The 21,359-nt window shown below is 42.1% G+C and overlaps 1 protein-coding gene across 1 annotated transcript; it reads left to right on the forward strand.

The window, feature by feature from the left end:
- Positions 1-904: 904 nt before the first annotated feature.
- On the forward strand, positions 905-2,950 carry LOC114797811 (rho-related GTP-binding protein RhoB). The gene has a single exon (XM_028993006.1). The coding sequence runs from the start codon at positions 1,025-1,027 to the stop codon at positions 1,613-1,615; it is 591 nt and encodes a 196-aa protein (XP_028848839.1). The 5' UTR covers positions 905-1,024; the 3' UTR covers positions 1,616-2,950.
- The last annotated feature ends 18,409 nt before the right edge of the window (positions 2,951-21,359 follow it).

The following is a 21,359-nucleotide window of genomic DNA, read 5'->3' on the forward strand; positions in this document are numbered from 1 at the left end:
AATTACTTCACAAGTCCGTCTGAATAGGCAAAGGGTGTGGAATCAACATGACTTCACATCATGTATTGTAGATGCTGTATCTTTAGTATGCAAAGCTCATTAACATTGGGGAGAACCCCATGTAGAGACTAAAACCACATCAAGTTTTTTCCCAGATAACCCACAGCAAAACAAAGCATTGGGGGCATATGTCAAGGGAGAAATATTGCTTCAGGAAAGGCCTGCAGCTGCATCTGACTATTGCTATGGAACAGCAGGCTCCCTAACTCAACATGCTCTGTTCCAAACATAACTCCCTTTGACTCCCCTCCCAAATGTGTGCATTTCTCTGTGCACAGCAATGCAATATTTGGCTTTCCATATCTGATCCAAAACAAAATCCCTCAAATTTACATTGCTCCAATTAAATGCAAAGGCAACATATGTTATATTGAATGTGCATTTGATTGGTAAAAAAGGGTAATTTCTGATGTTGAATCAGCATGTTATGCACAGAGTTTATAAAAGTTCTACACAAATCACTGTGAAAACCGAGACACAAGATCGGCAAGCTCTAGACAGTACTACAAAGGACTTTGTAATAATGGTAATGATAAAAACTGTTTGTACTAGAGGAATGATATGCATTATAAGGATACATTTAAGTGTTTAACAATAATAAGATGACCATTTAAATAATATGTTTTGACACCCCTCTAAACCCTACAAGTCCCATGATTCCAAGTGTCCGTCCCTTTCCCGGGGCGGATTGTGCGAGTCCTCGTGGCCCAGCCTAGCCTCTCCTATTCCAAGTGGGAGGGGGAATTCTCCGGCCAATCAGAAGAGCGCTGCACAGATGTGACCTCACCACACCGCATCCCATTGGGTGGCTATATTAAGAACGCAGCGATGCGCTTTAAAAGGAGCTGCGCTCACATTTCGCCGAGATTTCGATGCGAGGCGTGTTCTCCCACGCAGCGTCTTTGTAACCTGTTCACGCAGAACAAGTTTTCACGACTACTTTGGAGCCCTCTTTTCATTATAAATGGCCGCTATTCGGAAAAAACTGGTGGTGGTCGGAGACGGGGCGTGCGGGAAGACCTGTCTGCTCATCGTGTTCAGCAAGGACGAGTTCCCCGAGGTTTACGTGCCCACGGTCTTCGAGAACTACGTGGCGGACATCGAGGTGGACAGCAAGCAAGTGGAGCTGGCCCTGTGGGACACGGCAGGGCAGGAAGACTACGACCGCCTGCGGCCCCTGTCCTACCCGGACACCGACGTGATCCTCATGTGCTTCTCCGTGGACAGCCCGGACTCGCTGGAGAACATCCCCGAGAAGTGGGTGCCCGAGGTCAAGCACTTCTGCCCGAACGTGCCCATCATCCTGGTCGCCAACAAAAAGGACTTGCGCAACGACGAGAACGTGCGCAACGAGCTGGCCCGGATGAAGCAGGAGCCGGTGAAGACCGAGGACGGGCGGGCCATGGCCGTGCGCATAGGCGCGTACGACTACCTGGAGTGCTCCGCCAGGACCAAAGACGGGGTGCGGGAGGTGTTCGAGACGGCCACCCGCGCCGCGCTGCAGAAGAGGTCCAGGCCGGCCGGTGGCTGCGTGAACTGCTGCAAACTGCTGTGAGCTTTTCCCCCCCTTAAAAAAACGCTGAGGGCGAGACCCCCTTCTCCTCCGGACGCGACGTGCCAAGAAAATGTCCACGGCTCGGCGAGAGGCCGTCTCCTTTGTGAATTGTTGGGGTTTTGGGAGGGGAGAGGACGCGCACCCCCTAAAAAAGGGGTGACCGAGTGACCACTGTGTGGGGGTGGACACCGATCCCCACCGCCGCCGCCACAAAATACATTCAAGCTGCAGAGTGGAGACAGTGGGGTCCTGGTGACCTCGAACAAAGAACAAGTGACCTCGGTTGACAGCAGCCGAAGTGAAGGCAGGACTGTTCTTTTGTTGGACGAGAAACGCCGTGCATGCTCTCGGACTGCTGGAGAGAGAGAGAGAGAGAAGGGGGAGGGGGGGGGGGGGGCAGTCGCAGCCCCCCCCACCCCACCCACAACCAACCCCGACATTTCAGATCCTGCTTTTTCACCATTTTTAAGTGGGATCTGTGGACGAGAGAGAATGCTACGCGCATTCCAATGACGTGTCCGTATTTATTTCGCTACAGTCCGTGTCGTTTGCAACCCCCGCATGTGAAGTTCGTTGCGTGCGGCGGGTCACGTTTCGACGTGTCCGCTATTTATTGTGACCGACGACGAACATTTACTCTGTGAAAGAATCCCCGCCACGCGTGACGAGGGCGCGGGCTTCTGTAAGGTGGTCGCCGACTTCTGTTTCGGCCATTCGTCGGTGACCCGGAAGCTGTCAGATGCTTACACGCGTCCTTTCTTTCTCGAGGGTCGCTTTAAGTTGCCAGATCTGTGAAACGACACCCCACCCTCCTTCTACACACACGTACCTGTATATGCATATGAGTTTATGGTGAGTTTGACCATAGACCCCAAAAAATAAAACTACTTTTTAAAGTTAATCGGGCAACAGAAATGGGACAATTAACGAAGAAAGAAAGCGATTTTTATGGGGTGGACCTGGCAACACTCGCGTTTCAATTATATCGCTGCGTGGTTTCCCTTTGCTCGGCCTTAAGGACTGCGGTTTCCTTATTTAATTAAAAATATATGGATATGATAAATATTTTTAAAACCAACGCCACGATTGCACTGTAAGATATGTGTGGTTGCGCTTAAATCGGCGGAATGTCTCCCAAAAGCTTGTCTGTGTGTGTCATTTGATTACCTTCGCTGTTTAAGAGGGAGTTGAAGTTGCTGTGTATTATTTGAGAGTTATTTTTATGCGTCTTAAAGTCTGTGCTGCCGAGGTTTTATTCATCTGAAAACTGACTGGTCTGTTACAGGTTTGACGTGCAAGTTTACACAAGCCCGGTGACTGTATGGACTGTATTAACATTTGCTTTTTTTTTTTTTTTTTTTCAAATAAATAAAACCAATCGAGTAAGCTTTTCTATTAAGCGCATTCATCATTCAGTACTTATTCATTAAAACCCGTCTATCGGTTCAGGCTTTGTTCGCCTGGGTGGGGTCTTCGGATGAAGGCAGCGGTCTGCCGGGTCCTAACGCCGGGTGGGGGGCGCTTTCTGTTTCAGCGCCGTATAAAATGACCGCTCCCACTGAATTAAATGTCGCGTGAATAATGTGGACCTTGAACGACCACGGTTGTGTGTTATCCCATTAATCCGAGAATCGTTTTCAGATCCAACCGCTACAAATACTCGTACGCGTTGACTGTGGAGAAAAATTCTTCTGTCCAACCACTTTGCCGACTGTATCCTTTCTTGACCTGCACACGTAACATTTTTTTTTTTGCACCATATCGCTTGCCGATTGTGCTAGGGGGCTGCAGCCTTGCATGGCCATTGTTCTCAAAACTATATTCGTTTAAGAGAAGTTCCCATGATGCTGCTGGTGGAAGAGATGCTGATTCAGGTTCACTGACAACAACATCTTTACTTGAACGACTAAAAACATACCAATATCAAACCAGGATTTAACTTTAGATAGTTGAGCTCACTTGCCACGGTCCAAAAATTAGTCCTACTGATCTGAGGTCAGAAAGACACTACATCCGAGGGCCGTGCACCATGCTGGGCAGATTAACAGGGCCTCATTAGCAAATTCAGATTCTGTGATGTCAGCTCGGCGATGTCACGACGTCTCTGGTGCGACTCTGCTTGCAAATCAGTCCACTGTGTGAAATCTGCCTGAGGTCAAACATCTGGGCGATCTCTCGCACACACACTGAATATTATTACCATAACAGTCACAACTAGCAAATATAGCACTTAAGGTTTAAATGCTGGGGAGCTTTTAGAAACAAGTAGACTTATAAATGTAGGATTACTCCAGACTCCTTAAATGCATTTCACAAAACGGAACAAAAAAAATGGTCCACTTTTGAAAAATCTGTTTGAAAAAGTGTTTGTATAAGTAAATATGGACAAACTAATGGAACATAGCATTTAATTAAAAAATCTGAATTTTGAATTGTTTGAAGTGCAGAGTATAGTCGTGTTACGACTAACAGTTCCCAAACACAAGATTAGTGTCCCCCATAAAAAATGCTTTCATCTTGAAATAAATGTCAGACAAAGTGAAATTAACTTCCATATTCCTGCAATCTCAGCAAAAGGTATCGAGTCTTCTAATGCCTGTGCTCAGCATTTAAATAATCACTTCGTTCTTGGAGATTAAATCATTGTTCTTCCTATACCCTGCAGTTAACATTGTAGCACCATTATTCCAAATCAGATTTGTGACTGTAAACCTTTATTTCTTTCTAAACAGCAAAAGCTAAAGGTGATTTGTGGATGGCTGAGAATGGCTCTTACATTAACTGTATCTGGAGAAACATAGTAAATGTCTTGTTGCTGGGCAAGCTGTCATTGGTTGAGGGAGAAAAATGAAATAATAATAGTTGACCTACTTAGTGTTGCTGAGTGCCAGTTGACTGATCTATTATGTATCTCACCATCCATGCGTTCCATTCATCCAGTCCCCAAAAAGCATGCGGCATCCTTCCGGATCTTCCATGTGCTTGTGGGGGCCTTTCACCTGTACAGATGGGGCAGATGGACTATTCTTACCCCACTGCTTCTAGCCAGCACACTTCTGTTTCCCTCACCGGCCATACATTGAGAAGAAGGAAAATAGGCCAGGGATAAAGGAGAAGAAAAGCATGGAAGAGAGAAAAGGAATCTGTGATGGCAGAAGGGATGACCTGCGGGGGATGAAAGAATGGCTGGCCTGCTGGGTCTCTGTGGAGGAAGGGAAAATGGTGATGGGTTTTCATGCTTTAGTGACTATGTGGTTTAGTACTGAGGGCTTTCCCTACAGTCAGACATTAGAATCACCCCTAAAAATCATAGCCCGTTTTCTTTGTGCTAATTCAGTACAATCCAGCAACAGAATACACACGCTTCATAGGTCATTAGGAGCATTAGCTCCTTATCCCAGATTCCCGGATGATAATTGAGGACATCCAAATGTGGCGTGTGAGATGATGGGGTAAAGGATTTTCATTTTACTAGAACAGAGCACTGTGTAGATTCGTATTAACAGATAGATGTGGCACAATGATGTAGGGTACTGTGCCATGCTGAATCCCTGTTGTGTCCATCTGTGCTGCTGACCTATATTTTAGGAAGTATGTCGCCTATACTGTACATTTACAGCAGACCTCAAAAGCTGTCAAGAAAAATGATACAATTAGATATCTATAACAATGTAAAATATGAGAATAAAAACAGGAAATTTTGCTGTTTGTGTGAGAATTCAAAAGAAATTGTGGATAAACAGATTTTTTAAGCAGAATCACCTTTTGATCATCAGCCATACCTAACATTTTAGCTTCCAAATTAGAAATTGAAAACGTAATTGCCCCATAAGTCAGATTTCCAAATCAGGAAGAGTCTCATCAACCCTAGCCTCACATCAAAGATGGCTGCTCTGTTGAATGAGTTAATAACGTAATAGAATATTTTATCATCAATGAATTTTGCTATCCGTGCAATCAGTATAGATAGAACATGGTTTAGAACAAGTGCCATCTCAAAGGCAACTGAATTGTAGCAACTGTCTGTTTAAGGTAAACTAAACTGATTTTTCTTAAAAGCCACCAGCACACCAAATGTAATGAATTCAGATGTGACCAAAATATTGGTGTTCAAATTTTGGTGTGACAACTGTGACTAAACAAAGTACTAAGGGGGAATATTATTATTGCAACATACTGTCAATCAAAATTCCAGGTCTTCCATTGATTCATATGCCATATATGTTCCATTTGGCTTCGACTGAGTGATTCAACAACATAAGACGCAGATTACATAAGCGTCCAAGCAAGCAGGCAGCATTAAAGAGGCAAGAACTCCTCCAGACATTGAGTACATTCCGTTCGTGGCGGTATGTTATAAGCACTAATGACCCGTTACCTCTGGAGCTACAGTGCTATGTTAATTCATGCAGTTGAGCTTCTGACTGAGGACACATAAAAGAAAATTAACCTCCAAGAACAAATGTATGTTGACTTGAGTCTTAAAAATTCACATTCAAATTATACTAAAAGCAAAAAAAATATGTACCATCATCATCTCAAGACCACATTTTGGTGTACGGTGTCCTCAGTTATCAACAAGGAATCTGGGATAAGGAGCATAAAGGCTCATGGAGCCCAACACCTGAGACATCATTAGAATAAATGAATGTATGCTAATTCTGCAATGCATACAGATGCCCCCCAAAAACAGGAATTCCCCAAAGCAATGCACAGCTAGAACTCTGCATGACCATGAGTTACTCATACAGGTCAGACAGGTCAGTTTGTTTACTGAGCAGTTTCATCATCCACTTTAGTAGCCAAATAAACCCCACCATGTTAAAAAACATATCTCAGCCTGAACAAAGACAGGATACTGGCTGCCGCCCCCTGGGATGGAAGTCTAGCAACAAAGAAAAGCTTCCTTTAGTCTCTTTCCACCCTAAATCACAAAAAGCTGGAAGAACACCAGAAGTGGCTAAAATAAATCTGTGCAAATACTGTGCTTCAAGAGACATACAGGGATATGAGATCAAATTTCGCACAACATACTTGTACCACACAATGTATCAGGCTGGTGAGTTGTCCCTTGACATTTCATAATCACAGCTAGGTGGCCTCATGCAGACAGTCAAACTGTGAGGGACAAAATGTGACAATGTGGCCATGATGTCATTGTTGATGAACCATCAGTTTGATGTTATATTCCACAGAGAGCCAGTTTGGTTAAAACTGACACACTATTGCTTAGCAGGCCCACTAATCCATATCTACCTCACCCAGGCAGATGTCACAACCCCTTCTCTACAGAACAGAACATTTTCCTTTCACATTATTCCACATAAATAACCTGTGATAACGCTTTTCAGTCCTGGCATTAGTGTCCAATCTCAAGTGCACAGTGATCCAGTCAAAAATAATGACTAGCCTCCTTTGTGTAAGTAAGAACTCAAGTCACCCCACATTGCATCCAATTAAATTGTAGTGACAACAAAAGGCTAAATTCTTTATTTTTTCCTCCGGGATTAATACAATTTTCTGATTCTGATTCTAATTTCTGGCAGACTAAACATGGGTAGAGCTTTGCTGCCTTCCATCTGTTAGAAACAAATTTGGCAGATGAAAATGATGTATGAGGGGGAGGGTAAGAACTGATCACCAAGTGCTCACTGGAGATGCATTCTAATGGCAAGTCTGAATTGGTGTACTTGAGAGATGTCCACATATGATCAAATAGGCCAGGACTCATGCTAATGGGTGGGCTCAGTGATGACAGAAGGTAACTTTGATGTTAATGACAGAACCGCAGTTCACACAGCGATGCATGGTGAGGATGATGGCCCTGGGAAAGCAGCTGTCTAGACGTACAAGAATAAACAATCCTGTAGCACCTTTTGGATAGCAGGAGTGCAAAGGGTGCGAAGGGCCTTTTGTTATGCTAGTGGTTATCTGCAGGTGGTGGGTTTTGTATAGAGCCAAAGTACTTATAGGCATGTCTTCCCACTCAGCAGCTTTCTGGTGTCTAATGAATTACTTAAATTAATGGTAAGAGAGTAATATCTATGAATAGAATAAAATCTATGAATAGAATCAGCACTCAAATATGAATTTGTTCTACCACAACCACAAGTCACAGTTTCAAACCCCACTTTAAGACACTTTACCCTGAGTTGCTGCAGAGGAACCGTCCCTGTAACTACTGATTGTAAGGCAATCTGAATAAGGACGTCTAAAAAATGCCATAAATGTAAACTTAAAAGGGTAGGACACCGGTTTGAGTATCAAAACATTCACTCTCCAAGACATGATGGAGGTCAAGGCACATAATCAATAGCCCAATGAATGATAGGAAATTGCTCTTCACTGCTACATCCTCAACGTTCGTGTCAATTAAAAAGATTTGGTCTTAACAAGGCGCTGGGCCATGTTCAATATCAACAAGGTTGTTTAAGTTTTAAAGAGAGGAACCTCCAGAGAGCTTTCATGTGACTCTTTAGAACTTGTAACAGTGGTACATGTGGCTACCTTGTGTGAACCTTTGTTGTTTACTGTTATTTTCCAGCTCCAAAGAAAGGGATCTGAAATGCTCAGAAAGGTAAAAATGATCAAGGGTGGTAGTACCTTGTGGGTAACACACTCGCCTATGAACCAGAAGACCCAGATTCAAATCTCGCTTACTGCCATTGTGTCCCTGAGCAAGACACTTAACCCTAAGTTGCTCGAGGGGGACTGTCCCTGTAACTACTGATTGTAAATCGCTCTGGATAAGGGCGTCTGATAAATGCCAAATCATGGAAAATTGTGACAGCATGCGCTCATGTCCATGTGAATCCAGAGTGAATTGGTACGTTTGGATCTTGGATTAGTTTAGACTCAAATTTGACTTTTGCAAGTGTATTTGCACACGCGAGTAGATCTGCTTCTGTACCTGTACTCAAACATCCCTCCTACTGCTGGAGCAGAAACAGGCAAGGCACACCACGACCCTTGCTTAGAAGGTGATTAATGGCCTGATCTTTCCTCTGCCCTCTTCCCAACCCCTCCGTTCAGTCTCACCCAGGCCAGGGCTGTGGTCTCAGCCCTGGTCTAAGCAGTCTCTGCTTTGCTGAGCGGAGGCCACGTTTTCACGCTGAGGTCACTCAGCTAATGAATGACTCACAAGGGGGGCGGTGGGGGCATGGTTTCTGTTTGTTTTCCGAGAATGTAAAGAGTCTGCATTCAGTAAAGGACTATGCACTCTCACAGTCTTTAAAAAGCGTCATGAACAAATGCATGTTTTCCAAAGTACCTGTGTGAACCTGAGCTTTATTTGTGCCAAACAGAATAGTAATTATTATCAGATTGATTATTAAAATAAGATCCTTGCACAAGCTGAGCAGTACCTCACAGAGGTGAAAAATGAACAGCATCCTGGCTCTGGCTGGACTCTTCCTGAGCGAAAAGAACAGTGTGTACTTTTGCCTCAACATTGCCTCATCTCGGTGAGCCTGCACAGTGAGGCACTAGCATTTTCTCTCTGTCTCTGATACTGAAAATGTCAAGGAAAACTTACGAGCGTACAATGAGAGGAAAAACGGGGTTTAAAGGGGGCCAATTAAAGTAATGAAGGAGTCCTGCCTTTCTTTTCCCTCTCTTGTGAGGAGGACAGCTTTATAGCACTGGCCTACATTGATCTTAACATTCCACGGATCCATCTCCCAGAATACAGTACAGTCCTCAGACCCTATTTAAATTTATGTAACTGAGTAACAATGGAAGACCAGGACAAATACTTACGTAGCTGGTGGTCTGTTTTCAGTCCCCTCCCCCACTGCCTTATCCACTGCCTTATTTGGAAGGAGACAAAGAATGGCTGCCCAGGCATACTTCAGACACTTGTGTGTCAGTGCTGTGGAGAAGGAACCACCTGGCCGTGGACTTAATAGCATGTGAGGAAAAAGACACAATGAAGAACTAGCAGTGATCCACTGTAACCTTCATGTTCATTCTTTTCCCTCACCCACCATGCTTAGCAGGAGGGGGCTACCTTTCCTCTGGAAAACATTGAACATTTGTGGAAGTGACCTTTACACTGTGATGCATTAAACATTTCAAAACTCCTGGGGGTGTTTGCCAAGAGACATATTTGGACATAACCATCCCTGAATGGTTGATAACTGAAAATTATCAGCTATATGGTCTACACATATATATCGTCAGTATATGTGCGCCATTAGTCAGAAGACCTAAAACCATCTCTTCACGCTACCAGTGGCTGTAACTTCCTGCCATTATATGAGTGTGACTGAGTGGCACTGAAGATTTCGGCTAATTCATCATTCACCAACGACATGGACTACACCACCATGTTTAAATAAAAATTTCTCATGTTCAGTTATAATAGATGCTTTCGGGTATAGTTATTTAGAAGTTGAAAGCAGTCTATATTCAGTCAATGGGCTGAAGGGCATAGCAAAGCAGTGCTAAGATAAAACCTTTGCTATTTACAAGGAGGTTAATGTGTCAAATGCCTATTAAATCATATTATATTGCGTTATAACAATTATTTGTTGCATTGCATACATGTTCTCTTCCCAGTGAACATATACTTACAGAGAAATACACAGAAATGTCAGCAAGACGTTCCCTCAGCTCAGTGGGATTGTTCTACTCAGCTGGTGTAGGTTTGCCTGCCCTACATTTGCCTATTAGTCATGGATGAGCTTCTCCCATGGTTCACGGCACATTTTTCTCTGCATCCATTCAGAGATTTGCTCAGGTCTGTCTCGTATGCAACGCATTCCCAAAACGTTTCTTGTTTTGTATTTCACACAATTTGTACTGATCTTATGTCCTGGACCGGTGTCAACAGAGACAGCACAATTTTTTTTACGGCATTTTTCTGTTTCAGGGAAAATTCTGAAACATTGCAAATACTAGAAAGGGCTGTTAGCACCTGAGTGCCAGCTACTCAGGCCGGAGAGAAAATCATTTTCACCTCAGAGCATCAGAAGTATTCTGATCGTTCTGACAGCACTGACCCAAATACGTCTGCTATTAATTAGCTGTGCCAGTAACACACCCCAGGGTTTTCAATGTGCCCCAGCAACAGAGGGTGGCTTGCATGTGCCTCTGTATGTGTGCTTTGAAGAGGGGGTGGGGGTGAACTAAGCCTATCCCCCCTGAGTAGGAAATAGGTGCCATTCAGATGGAAAACAAGGCAGCATGTGTGCGTCTGTGTATGTTTGTGTGTGTGTGTGTGTGCGTGCGTGTGCGTGCGTGCATGCTCTCACCATCTGTATGCATAGTTATCTGTCAGTTGCATGTGATCTAATACAGACAGGGAGGTTTTGATTGTGAGAACGTTGACATGGTCCAAGAGCTATCTGTAGAAGCAATTCTGTATTAGAACAGAAAAACTGTTACCCTAAAGTACTTACAAAGAGCAATGCATTACAGATAACTAAAGGTATGGACACTAGACTTATGTCAAGATAACACAAAAATAAATAAATAAAATAAATAAATTCTCTACAACAAAATGCTTCAATGAAGAAAACAAGAGAATTTCTACAAAAACTAGTTCTACATTGGCCAGCATAATGAATTTTACTGGCAGATCACTTTTTCTCTCAAACATTCCAAATGAATTTATTTAAAAGGACAGGTATAGTTGTCCAGTGTTGTACTTTAGATGATAAAAGTCATATTTCAAAGAAAATGTTTTTCACACAGTTCATGACCTCTGATACGATTGAGCTAAAACTGAAGCAATGCACTTTTAACAGAATATGATAAAGCAGGAAAGTATTTGCTTTACAATTCAAACTACATATAAGTTGTGCAGACTTCTATTCATAACATTGGACAATGTAGATATATTAGCGTGTTCATCAAATCACACACCTAAAGGCAAATACTGCTGTCAGTTTTAATTCACCTAGTCTGTGGTTAGTGTTTGTGGTTGCGTTTGAATGAGGGCCACGTAATTCAGCTCCGTGCAGCGTCTGCTGTACAATGACGGAAGTTTGAACTCTGGCCAGATGACCTGTCACTGTGCCTGCAGTCAGTGTATCATGACAAACATGCTAATTACTTGACAAATTGCCAGTGAACTCTTTCCTGCATGTTTTCACGGTCGACTTGGTCTTTTGAGCACCAGCCAGCGGCAAGCTGTTACATAAGTCTGTCTTGTGTTACTCTGTCTTGTAATTAATCTGTTGAGGAATATTTTGAAATGATATTTCTATACACAAATGTAACATGATGCTACTGATGTTATGTTGGTCAATACAATGTAATTTATGTAAATTACATCCTGCCTCCGGTGCTACCTGAAAAATACACCCAATGCCCATTAACACTTAGAATTGGACCCCCATGACTGCCTTAAAATGAAATGCTGTCATATAGGACAGAACAGTAAAAAAAGGCACAAATGAAGAGAATGACTATAATAACTAAATAACGGTGGTGTTTCACCCCACCCCCTGAAGTTAATTTTTTTCTCCTTTTGGTCACTCTAAACTGATGGGGATTGGTACTAACAAGGACTCCTAGAGGTTACATAAGAGAATAAATGTATCAAAGCTATATACCCTCTACTTTGGAAATGAATCTTTGGCCACATTGGTTATTTAAGTATTTTGCCATTATGATGTGTAGTTTCCTAAAACCAAAAAAAGCCCCCAGCCCTTGTCTGTAGACTCTATTCCACACATCCGTCCATTCTCTAGGCAGGAATGGCCCATGGAGTGTGCCATTGTCTAGCCTACATGCACCGGTGTGCTGGCTCCTGCCATAAAACAGTCCAATAATAACTCCCTAGGGGCTCAGGAACACAGTGTACCGCATACCATGCCAGTAATATCATGACCAGTGACTGGCACACAACCAAGCAGGCCAGGGAGTGCTGACACTGCTCAGGCCTTGTAGGAAAGCCTCCAAATGCTACAGGTGCTTGAACAAATACAGTAAGAAAAACATTCATATGTGTGAGTGTGGGTGAGAGATGGAGAAGTGGGAAGTGGCGATGAGTGGATAGCAGGGTACAGCCAAGTACCAAATCATAGATTCGTTGAAATATTTATTGCACTCTTTAAACATGGTCCATCAGGGACCTTATCAGTATGTTTTCAACCCCACACTGGCTTCCTGCATGTAGCTGACTCAGCAGATGGACTCCTAACAGTTCAGACATTGTATACAATATTTAGAAATGATTGATATCACCCCATAACATAGCAAATGCATTTTCTGCTTACTTACTGTGCTGGTACTTTAACGTGCCGGGCATCGTGTCATCTTTCACATTTGCAACCTGCTGTAAAACCAGTCATTGTTTTTCTGGCCATGAGTCAGTCCAGCAGACACCTCTTGTGGGTCTCTGGATCCAACTAAGCCAGGGCTGGGACACACGAGCAAGGCACGGCCCTCAGTGTGACACACAAGTGCTGATGACACCAGGATGCCTGTGGAGAGACGTAGTGGCGCTGTCCTTGCACACGTTCAAGTATGAGAGACAGACCTCATTCACCCAGCATTTCTGTCTCACAGACACTGATGTATTGGGTGGAGTATTTTGTGTCTGACTGGTTGGGTATGCTAATATGCCACTGTCATTCACATACAGGACATACCGTAAGTATTCTTATTAATATTTTGTTCATAAAAGGAGCATCATAGGTGGTTTAGATTTAGTGCCCAGTTTATTGTCATATACTGTTCATCACAGACAGGAGCATACTCTCCTGGTTTTTAAGAATGACCTCAACAGTAATCAATCTGTACTCAATCTGTACTTGGAGTTTTGCTGACGTGAGCATTGCATGCCACTGGACACACAGTGAGCACAAGCGACCAACTGGCAGAATAAATATTCAATTAATGTGTTAGTTGTGCTTTTCTGCATATGAAGAATCTAGCATGAATCTACCCTTAATATGTTAATAGAACTGAACAGAAGCATCTCTCTCTTAATGTATATGGCATTTCAGTCTTTTCAATGGCCTCTCTATGACTCTCCATTATAATATTTAAAAAAGAACAGTGATGCCTATTTAGATCGTCTCTTTTGTTTCCTGCCATGCTAAAGACACAGTCTTCCGGAAAGCAAATTTCAAAGCCAGGCTTTGGCGGAAGTGCTCCGCATTTGTGCCGATGACAGCTGCAGAGCCTTGTAAAACAGCTCGGGTCAGCCAGTTCCCAGCTTTGTAGTTTTAGGATGACAATATCCCCTTTAGATTTGGGATAGACTAGAAACATAAGGGATGGAACAGAATGGCACTCTGATGTTCTGCTGAAGCCCTCGGATTAAGAAAGGTTTAAAAGACTGTGACTTCATGGTAAATCATATCCTGTTACAGCATCTGAACTGAAAACATCTGATTGCAAGCATGATGAAAGCATGGTTGAGTGGTATTTGCCAGGTTCTATTGGTGAACTCATTGTACATTCAGTTTTCTACACTTGCAGATCAGTCAAAGGCTGTAATAGGAATAATGTTTTTTTTCCAGTTAACCTTTTCAGTCCTAACCTAACCAAGTACTTTTGGCATTGTTATATAGCAATTTCCAATACTGACAATAATATGTGACGCGTTACTGTAAATAACCTGTTTTCATCCAATCAGCCACAGGAGCAGCAAAGCTTTTTTCTTTTCTTTGGTGAGGGACGAGAAGTGGTGGTGATTGGCTAAAATTAAAACAAACCAGAGGTGGGCGGGCGTTTCCTCAAACATGCACATGCAGGAGAGACACAGCAATGCCATGTTAAAAGTAGCATGTTTTATTGTGGAAACAGACGTTATCACTTGTTGAAATTAAAGGTAAGAATGTATATGTTAAATCTACATTATGCCCTGGAACCAGGGCATACTGTAAATTATGCCCATAATCTGAAGGTTGCTGGTTCAAATCCTGCTCCACTGAGGTGCCACTGAGCAAAGCACCGTCTTCACACACTTCTCCCCGGGTGCCTGTCATGGCTGCCCACTGCTTACCAAGGGGGATGGTTAAAAGCAGAGGATACATTTCGTTGTGTCACCGTGTGCTGCAGTGTTTCACAATGACAATCACTTCACTTTCACTTTGGTAACAAGTAATTCAAATCTGATGAAGCTCCTCTCATTGTCTCATGCGTCATCAAAACTGGAGGAGGAGACAGGGCCATGCATCCACATTTTTGACATTAGAACATTTTTAAGTTAGGTACTCTGGTAAATAGTTACTTTTAGAATGCTATAACTCATTTACTAACTCAGTTTATTTTTGAAAGAAGTAACTAGTAATTACAACTAATTGCTTTTTTTAAGGGACACTATAGAATCCAAGGGGTCTACTTCCTTCACCCAAGAACTGTTGTTAGAATTTGGGAGGGTCTAATTGTTAACATTGGACAGTAAAACCAATTAAATCCATTTAGTTTTAGCTTTCCATTTGTCATCAGTCATTTCCTCATCTCCCACATCTCTTTCATTTCCTGATTTTTTTTATTACTTGGGATAAAATGCCATCAGTAGGGTCAAAGGTAAAGTGCTGATGTATTATTTATGTGTTTTCCTCATAGCTGGCAGAATGGAGGACCCACAACTATCCCCATGACACAGCAGTGAACTGCAAGCGGGCACAGCAAGAGCAGATATAATGATTGAGAGCTGCTTTTGTTCTCCCTCTGCTGTGACTGAAAGAGACCTTCAGCCATAAATGGGTTGGGGTGGAATGCCAGGATATTTGATTGCCTGCATTAGGCACCAGTTAAGCTGATGTCTGCAAAAACTAGTAATGTCAGCAGTGCCAGTGCAATGAAATTTATGGAAAAAGCTGAACCCTTTCACTCGCTGGAAATTGAAAAACTTTCCACCATTTTTTTTATCATTTTTGTTATTTTTATTAAAAACAACATTGAAAGAAGACAAATAAAATATTAATAAATGGAACACTTCTGTTTTGGGCAGACAGGTACATTCTGGTACACAGAAACAGGTATGTTCTGGTAATAAGAAAAACAAATTTTCTCTGTATGTATACCATTGAGGAAAAAAAGTTAAGTGAACATAATAAAAAAAAAAAGGGAAAATTTATTATGTGCAACATATGTGCAATGTCTCACTCTGTAATTCTTGGTTGTCGGTTCAAATCCTGAACCGCCAAGGTGCCATTGAGCATAGTACCGTCCCCACACACTGCTCCCGGGCGCCTTTCATGGCTGCCCACTGCTCACCAAGGGTGATGGTTAAAAGCAGAGGACACGTTTTGTTGTGTCACTGTGTGCTACGTGTCTCAAAGCATCCTACGGGCTCTCCTTCTTTGGACCCCCTTTGGTCATGACCATTGCAGACCAGAGACACATAGATGTCAGACGTAGAAATACGTAGATGAGATGTCAATGACACAGTTGTCTGGACATCACAATATGGCCCATGTCTAGGCTGTTCAAATTACTCTGGTTAATTTTTTTTTCTGCTTTCAAGACCTAGCTGTCAAAATATTTCATTGTTGCGTAATACATCCGATCTACTGCCAGGATCTGTTGTGCAAGATAACCAGTGTTTTTCACTTGGCCTGTGATTATGTTAAGGCTAATCAATGTAGATGGTCCAGTATTCTGAATATAGAATATACATCTCATATCAATATTCAGAAGCTTTGGTACATCCTTCATTTCGCTACAAATCCTGCTTGGCCTCATCTATGTTCTTTCCATATGTTGGAAATTCCCTGCCAGGCTATATCCTGTGTGTGTGAGGAAATTGGAGACATACATGGAAACATGAGCCTTAAGACGACCAATGTCCAAATATCTCTGGGTCAAAAACAGGATGAGCAAATGGCATGCATTTTTTCCATCTTCCTGTTTTTTAGGGTATCCTGTTTCTGGACCGTCTCTGCTTTGAAGTACACCTCCATAAGAAAAGTCACACAATAGTTACACAGACTGGTAGTCAACTGTTCCTCCAGGAATTTTCTGGACTGTCAGGACTAAAAATGATCTTTGCACAGCATGGAGGCTTGTTTGGACATTCCTTTTGTGGGGGGTGGGTGACTTATGTAGACTACCACACGCAGCAAACATTCAGCTAAAAAGCAAACTAAGAACTTCAGAGAATGGCATGTTAAATAATATTTATTTGACATTGCTTAATAATCAGTATATCTAGCATCAAGGAATAAAAATAGGCACTTAATTGTTAATGTAGAAGTTTTACAAACAAATATTATTTGCATCCACCCCCAAACCTAAAGATGTAATGACTTTTCCACTTTGGGAATCAGCCGGAAATCGTTCTGAGGCTACTTGTGTCCCCCATGGGGACATTGCCCTTCAGGGTCGCCACCCAAGAGAATGGCAGAGCCTCCACTGCTGAGCTCAGTCTGGGCAGTGAGCCAGTGCTGTTGCCAAGGGAACAGAATCTCTCCCGCTTTCTCCTCCGAATAAGGCCTGTTCCTTGTTCCCGGTGTCTGCTCCGGTTCAGCAGAGAGATTAGTGTCAGACAGAGGAATGCACACAGGAAGTGTGTTTTGGACTGTGTTTATGCAGACCGGTAATGTCCCTGAGCATTTTGCATGTTCAGGGTTTTCCAACATTTTGCACATTATCAACACGTTTGCGTCATAGTGGTCACAAGGTCACAGTGCATCAGCAACACAATTTTAATCATCAACCCTTTGTTGCTTTTTAGAAAATCTAGCATGTCTTTGCTTTATTGCTTTAAAACTAGGCAGACAGATACATGGTGTCTTGTCTCCAATAATTTATAACTTCTCTGACGTGGTTTACATTCAAGAGATTTTTTTGTTGTCATATATGTGTATTACTGTTATTAACTTCTGTCACAACACTTACCTTTTTGTGTTCTATGATTTAGAAATAATTTGATCAGTCACAAAAACGGGCAAAATTATATATCCTGAGGAACCTTTTCCAGAAATTGTTTGCTAACACCAAGAATAATGATGAATAATATTGTAAGGAATAGAAAAGCATAATTGTTAATCAAAACTTAAAACTATATATATGTCTATATTTCAACACTAAAAAAAAAATCTTCTCATATTCCTAAACCATATTCAATAACAATCACAATATTTAGTTTAAAATGAATTCCATTGCCTGTCTAAACTAATCAGGTCAAAAAAAAAAGAAAAAAGGGAAACTCACTGGACAGAAGATTCCAGAGACTCGATGGAGACAGCTGGTTCCAGGTCTGTTGGAGCCTTTTCCTGTCACTAAGTAATGGCCACCAACAGCTGGATGGACAAATGCATCCAGGAAATGAGACCAAAAACCAAAACAGTTAATCAGCCAGTTAAGATGAATCCATGCAACAAGGAGGCTATTATGATGCAATAATGCAAGAACAAAACAATTACACCAGGGGTCACTTGGTCCTGGCAAGTGCTAAAGACTTGTTTTCACTACAGTTCACAACAGTGAATGCTTGCCATACTGGCTAATTGAAAATAATGACATAATGTTGCTTGTGTTTTTTAAATTTGAGGTTCAGTCAAATCTTATTTAATGCGTGGGTGGCCCCAAATGATATATGGGATGCTTAGTGTGAGCCGATAGCCCATTTGGAGGTGGCAAGGACTGCCAGAAGGAGAAAGGTGAACTTAATAGACTTACATAGTGTTTTTTTATTGGTTTAATGGTTAAGAGGTGTGTTTGAGAGCCTCCATGCAAAAAAAAAAAAAAACTCAGTCACTTCCAAACTGCCTGGGTTGAAATGAGTGTGCATGCAAAAGCAGCAGCAGGAACGTTCTTTGTGAACCCACGTTAAGACGGAGTGGATGGTGGTGGTTGTGCTGAACTGGTTATGGGAAGTAATCCAATTTCAGCAATGACAGGAAAACAGGATCGCAACAACGTTGTGAACACTCTTTGTTAACAGACTGAATAGAAGCAGTGTTGCTGGAGAGGTGAAGTACCAGTTATCTGATGTGTGAATTTTAGCATCTGACAGGATGAGTGTTATAACAGAGATTCTCAGTCTTGCTCGAGCTGCCTAGAGTGTTTTCGCTTCATTTGAATCAGGTGATATTAACAACCAAATGAAGCATGCGTCAGGCTAGAATAATACAAGCTACACAGGGGCCTGCAGGAATAGAATAATGAAATACAATGATAAACCAAAGCATACTGTGACATCATGTCCTGTGACTGACACTCACCTCTGTCGTATTCTGTGTTCAATGATTGCCAGTTATTTATTAACTTTTAGATTAGAAATTGTTGTCCTCTTGTAACCCATGAATTGCTTTATCCAAGACCAATCTTGTGAGGAAGTTCTGGGTAAACTGTGGCATACAGTAAGGGGAAAAATGGAAATGGGAACCAGGGCAGCTGAGCAGGAGACGTAGGGGCCAAAAGAAAAGCACAGGAAAAAGCCAGCGGGGAAGAGAAGCACATAATAAAGAGTGACAAGAGGAACAAAGGAAGAAGCTACATTTGTGGAGCAGTAAATTGGGCCAGGATTCCAACCAACTGACCAACAAGGCCGAGAGCACAGCTGCAGGTGCTACTGGACCAACGTGATGAGAAAAGAAGAACTGGACACACAGGAAAACAAGCAAATTGCAGAAATAAGCTGGGCTGGACTAGAGCCACTGTAGATTTAGAACTGAAAGAAATATATGATGCATGGATGAGTGGACCTAAAAGGGGCAGATAAACATATTTTAAGGTTTTCACTGCTAGTCTCTAAAAAGAAAAAAGCTGCATTCATTGTGCTTCTGCAATGTAACAATATTTTTTCCGTCCAGTTACTGTAAATTTTAGAGATTTTCTCAGGCTCATGACCCATGCAGGAATTGTCCAAAATGTAATCCAATTACATATTTCCTTTGTTAATGTAATCCAATTACATATTTCCTTTGTTCCTTTGTTAAATCCAGGTGCTGACTTCTTTTTGGACAAGCAGTGTATATTTTAGATTTTGATTATTAATATAATGTAAATATGCAACTGTGTGAAAGCTTTTTAGGACCTTGGCTTTAAAATTTGCATGTGTGTGTTCAAAAGCAGAGCAGGGCAAACATTATAGGCAAACCATGTATTCCATGTTGCCTGAGAAAATGTTACTCTCCCGGATGTCCAGGGAAAGCTCAGGCATGTTGCCAGAGCCAGGAACAGCATGGCTTTCTGTCTGACAAAAGCCACACTGATACAGAATTCATCACAACTCAACTCTTGCAAATACCCCTCTCTCTGCTTCTTCCTGTAGTAGCTGCAGCCAAGCAGTGGAATTTCCAAGTAGCAGCTGAGCAAAGCGAACACAGGGCTTCCAGGACGAAATCGTGGGAATGGCTTAGCTCAGTGCAGGGTGGGTGTCTGGTATTATCAGTCACATGAGTATGGAACAGTGTGTCTTTGGTGAGTCTATAGTGAATTAACTAATTATGTCTGGAAGGCCGAGGACAGGATATTGTCAGATTGTCTAGGAGAAGATTAACGCTTCTTTTTTTCAACTGCTGCTACTTGTTTCTACAAAAATAATGGCAGATGATCACGGACGATAGATTCTAAATCCATAGAGCCCTGGGCAGGGCTCTGCTGTCAGCTGTGAAGCGTCACAGACATGTTTTGTCTCTGTTCGGGACTGAGGCGCTTCCCGGCCTTGTGACTAAAGTATCCTGCCAGATACTTAGTCACACTCACTGCAGAGGAGCGGTGAGTCAAAGATCGAGGAGACGTCCAACTCGGGCTGTAAACAAATGACAGGCCTCCACAGCCAAGGAGAAAAGCCTTTCTGGTACACTGATCAGCGCTTCTTATCCATGTTGGGCGTGTGTTTGTATTTTGAGGCAGTGGTGGCCCAGTGGGTAAGGAAGCGGACCCGTAATTCAAATCCCGAACCGCCAAGATGCAGTCCCCACACACTGCTCCCCAGGCGCCTGTCATGGCTGCCCACTGCTCACTAAGGGAGATGGTTAAAAGCAGAGGACACATTTCGTTGTGTGCACCATGTGCTGTGCTTCACGCTGACAATCTTTTCAGATATCTTTCCAAACACCATTTTATATTTATAATACAACATATCGCATCAATAATCTACAGGTCCTTCTTAAACCAGTTGGATTGTTTCCCTAGTTAGGTATAACAAATTGATAGAAAGAACGATTAATCTTGATGTACCAGGACTGTTCTGTTTTGGTCCATTTCATATTACTGTAATGACATTAAATGTACCCTTATTTGATTAGGTTGCCTTGGTCTCCAAACAGAAAAAACAGAAAAGCAAACTTGTTTATTTCATGTTTTGACCATGAAAATAGACCAGATTTCCTCAATAATGAACCATATGTTGTTTTAAAGTACAATTATGTAAAAGAAAGTTTATTAATTTCTTTGTTCATTGCAAAAAGCATAACAATATTCTTTTATAATTAAAACTTCATAGCAAAGGAAAAGCTCCCCAAATGTGACCGCATTTCCTGCACAGATGTGGTTAGATATAGGAGACTACTATGGAATGCTGCAGCATGAATCATAAATTAAGTACTTACAATGATTGGGGTACACATGTAGTATTATGTGTAGTGATCGCCTGTCAATTAAAAGATCCATCAATAAAATCTGATGAATAAAGTCCATTAAGGACTATTATACTGTCGGAATGCATAGCACTAGGTGCTTTGGCCTTATGTATTTGTTGGTAATAATAACAATAATGCCTATTATTATTATACAAAATATGATACAAATTCTAGGCAGAAGGACCACATGGGAACACAGAGAAGTAAAAATCAACCATGTGTTCACACAGCAACAATAAATCACAGGG

The sequence above is a fragment of the Denticeps clupeoides genome, chromosome 1 (genome assembly GCF_900700375.1).
Source record: "Denticeps clupeoides chromosome 1, fDenClu1.1, whole genome shotgun sequence".
NCBI lineage: Eukaryota > Metazoa > Chordata > Actinopteri > Clupeiformes > Denticipitidae > Denticeps > Denticeps clupeoides.

What these genes read in the sequence shown, in the direction of transcription:
- LOC114797811 (XM_028993006.1), top strand. Translation starts at nt 1,025, where the DNA reads ATGGCCGCTATTCGGAAAAAACTGGTGGTGGTCGGAGACGGGGCGTGC.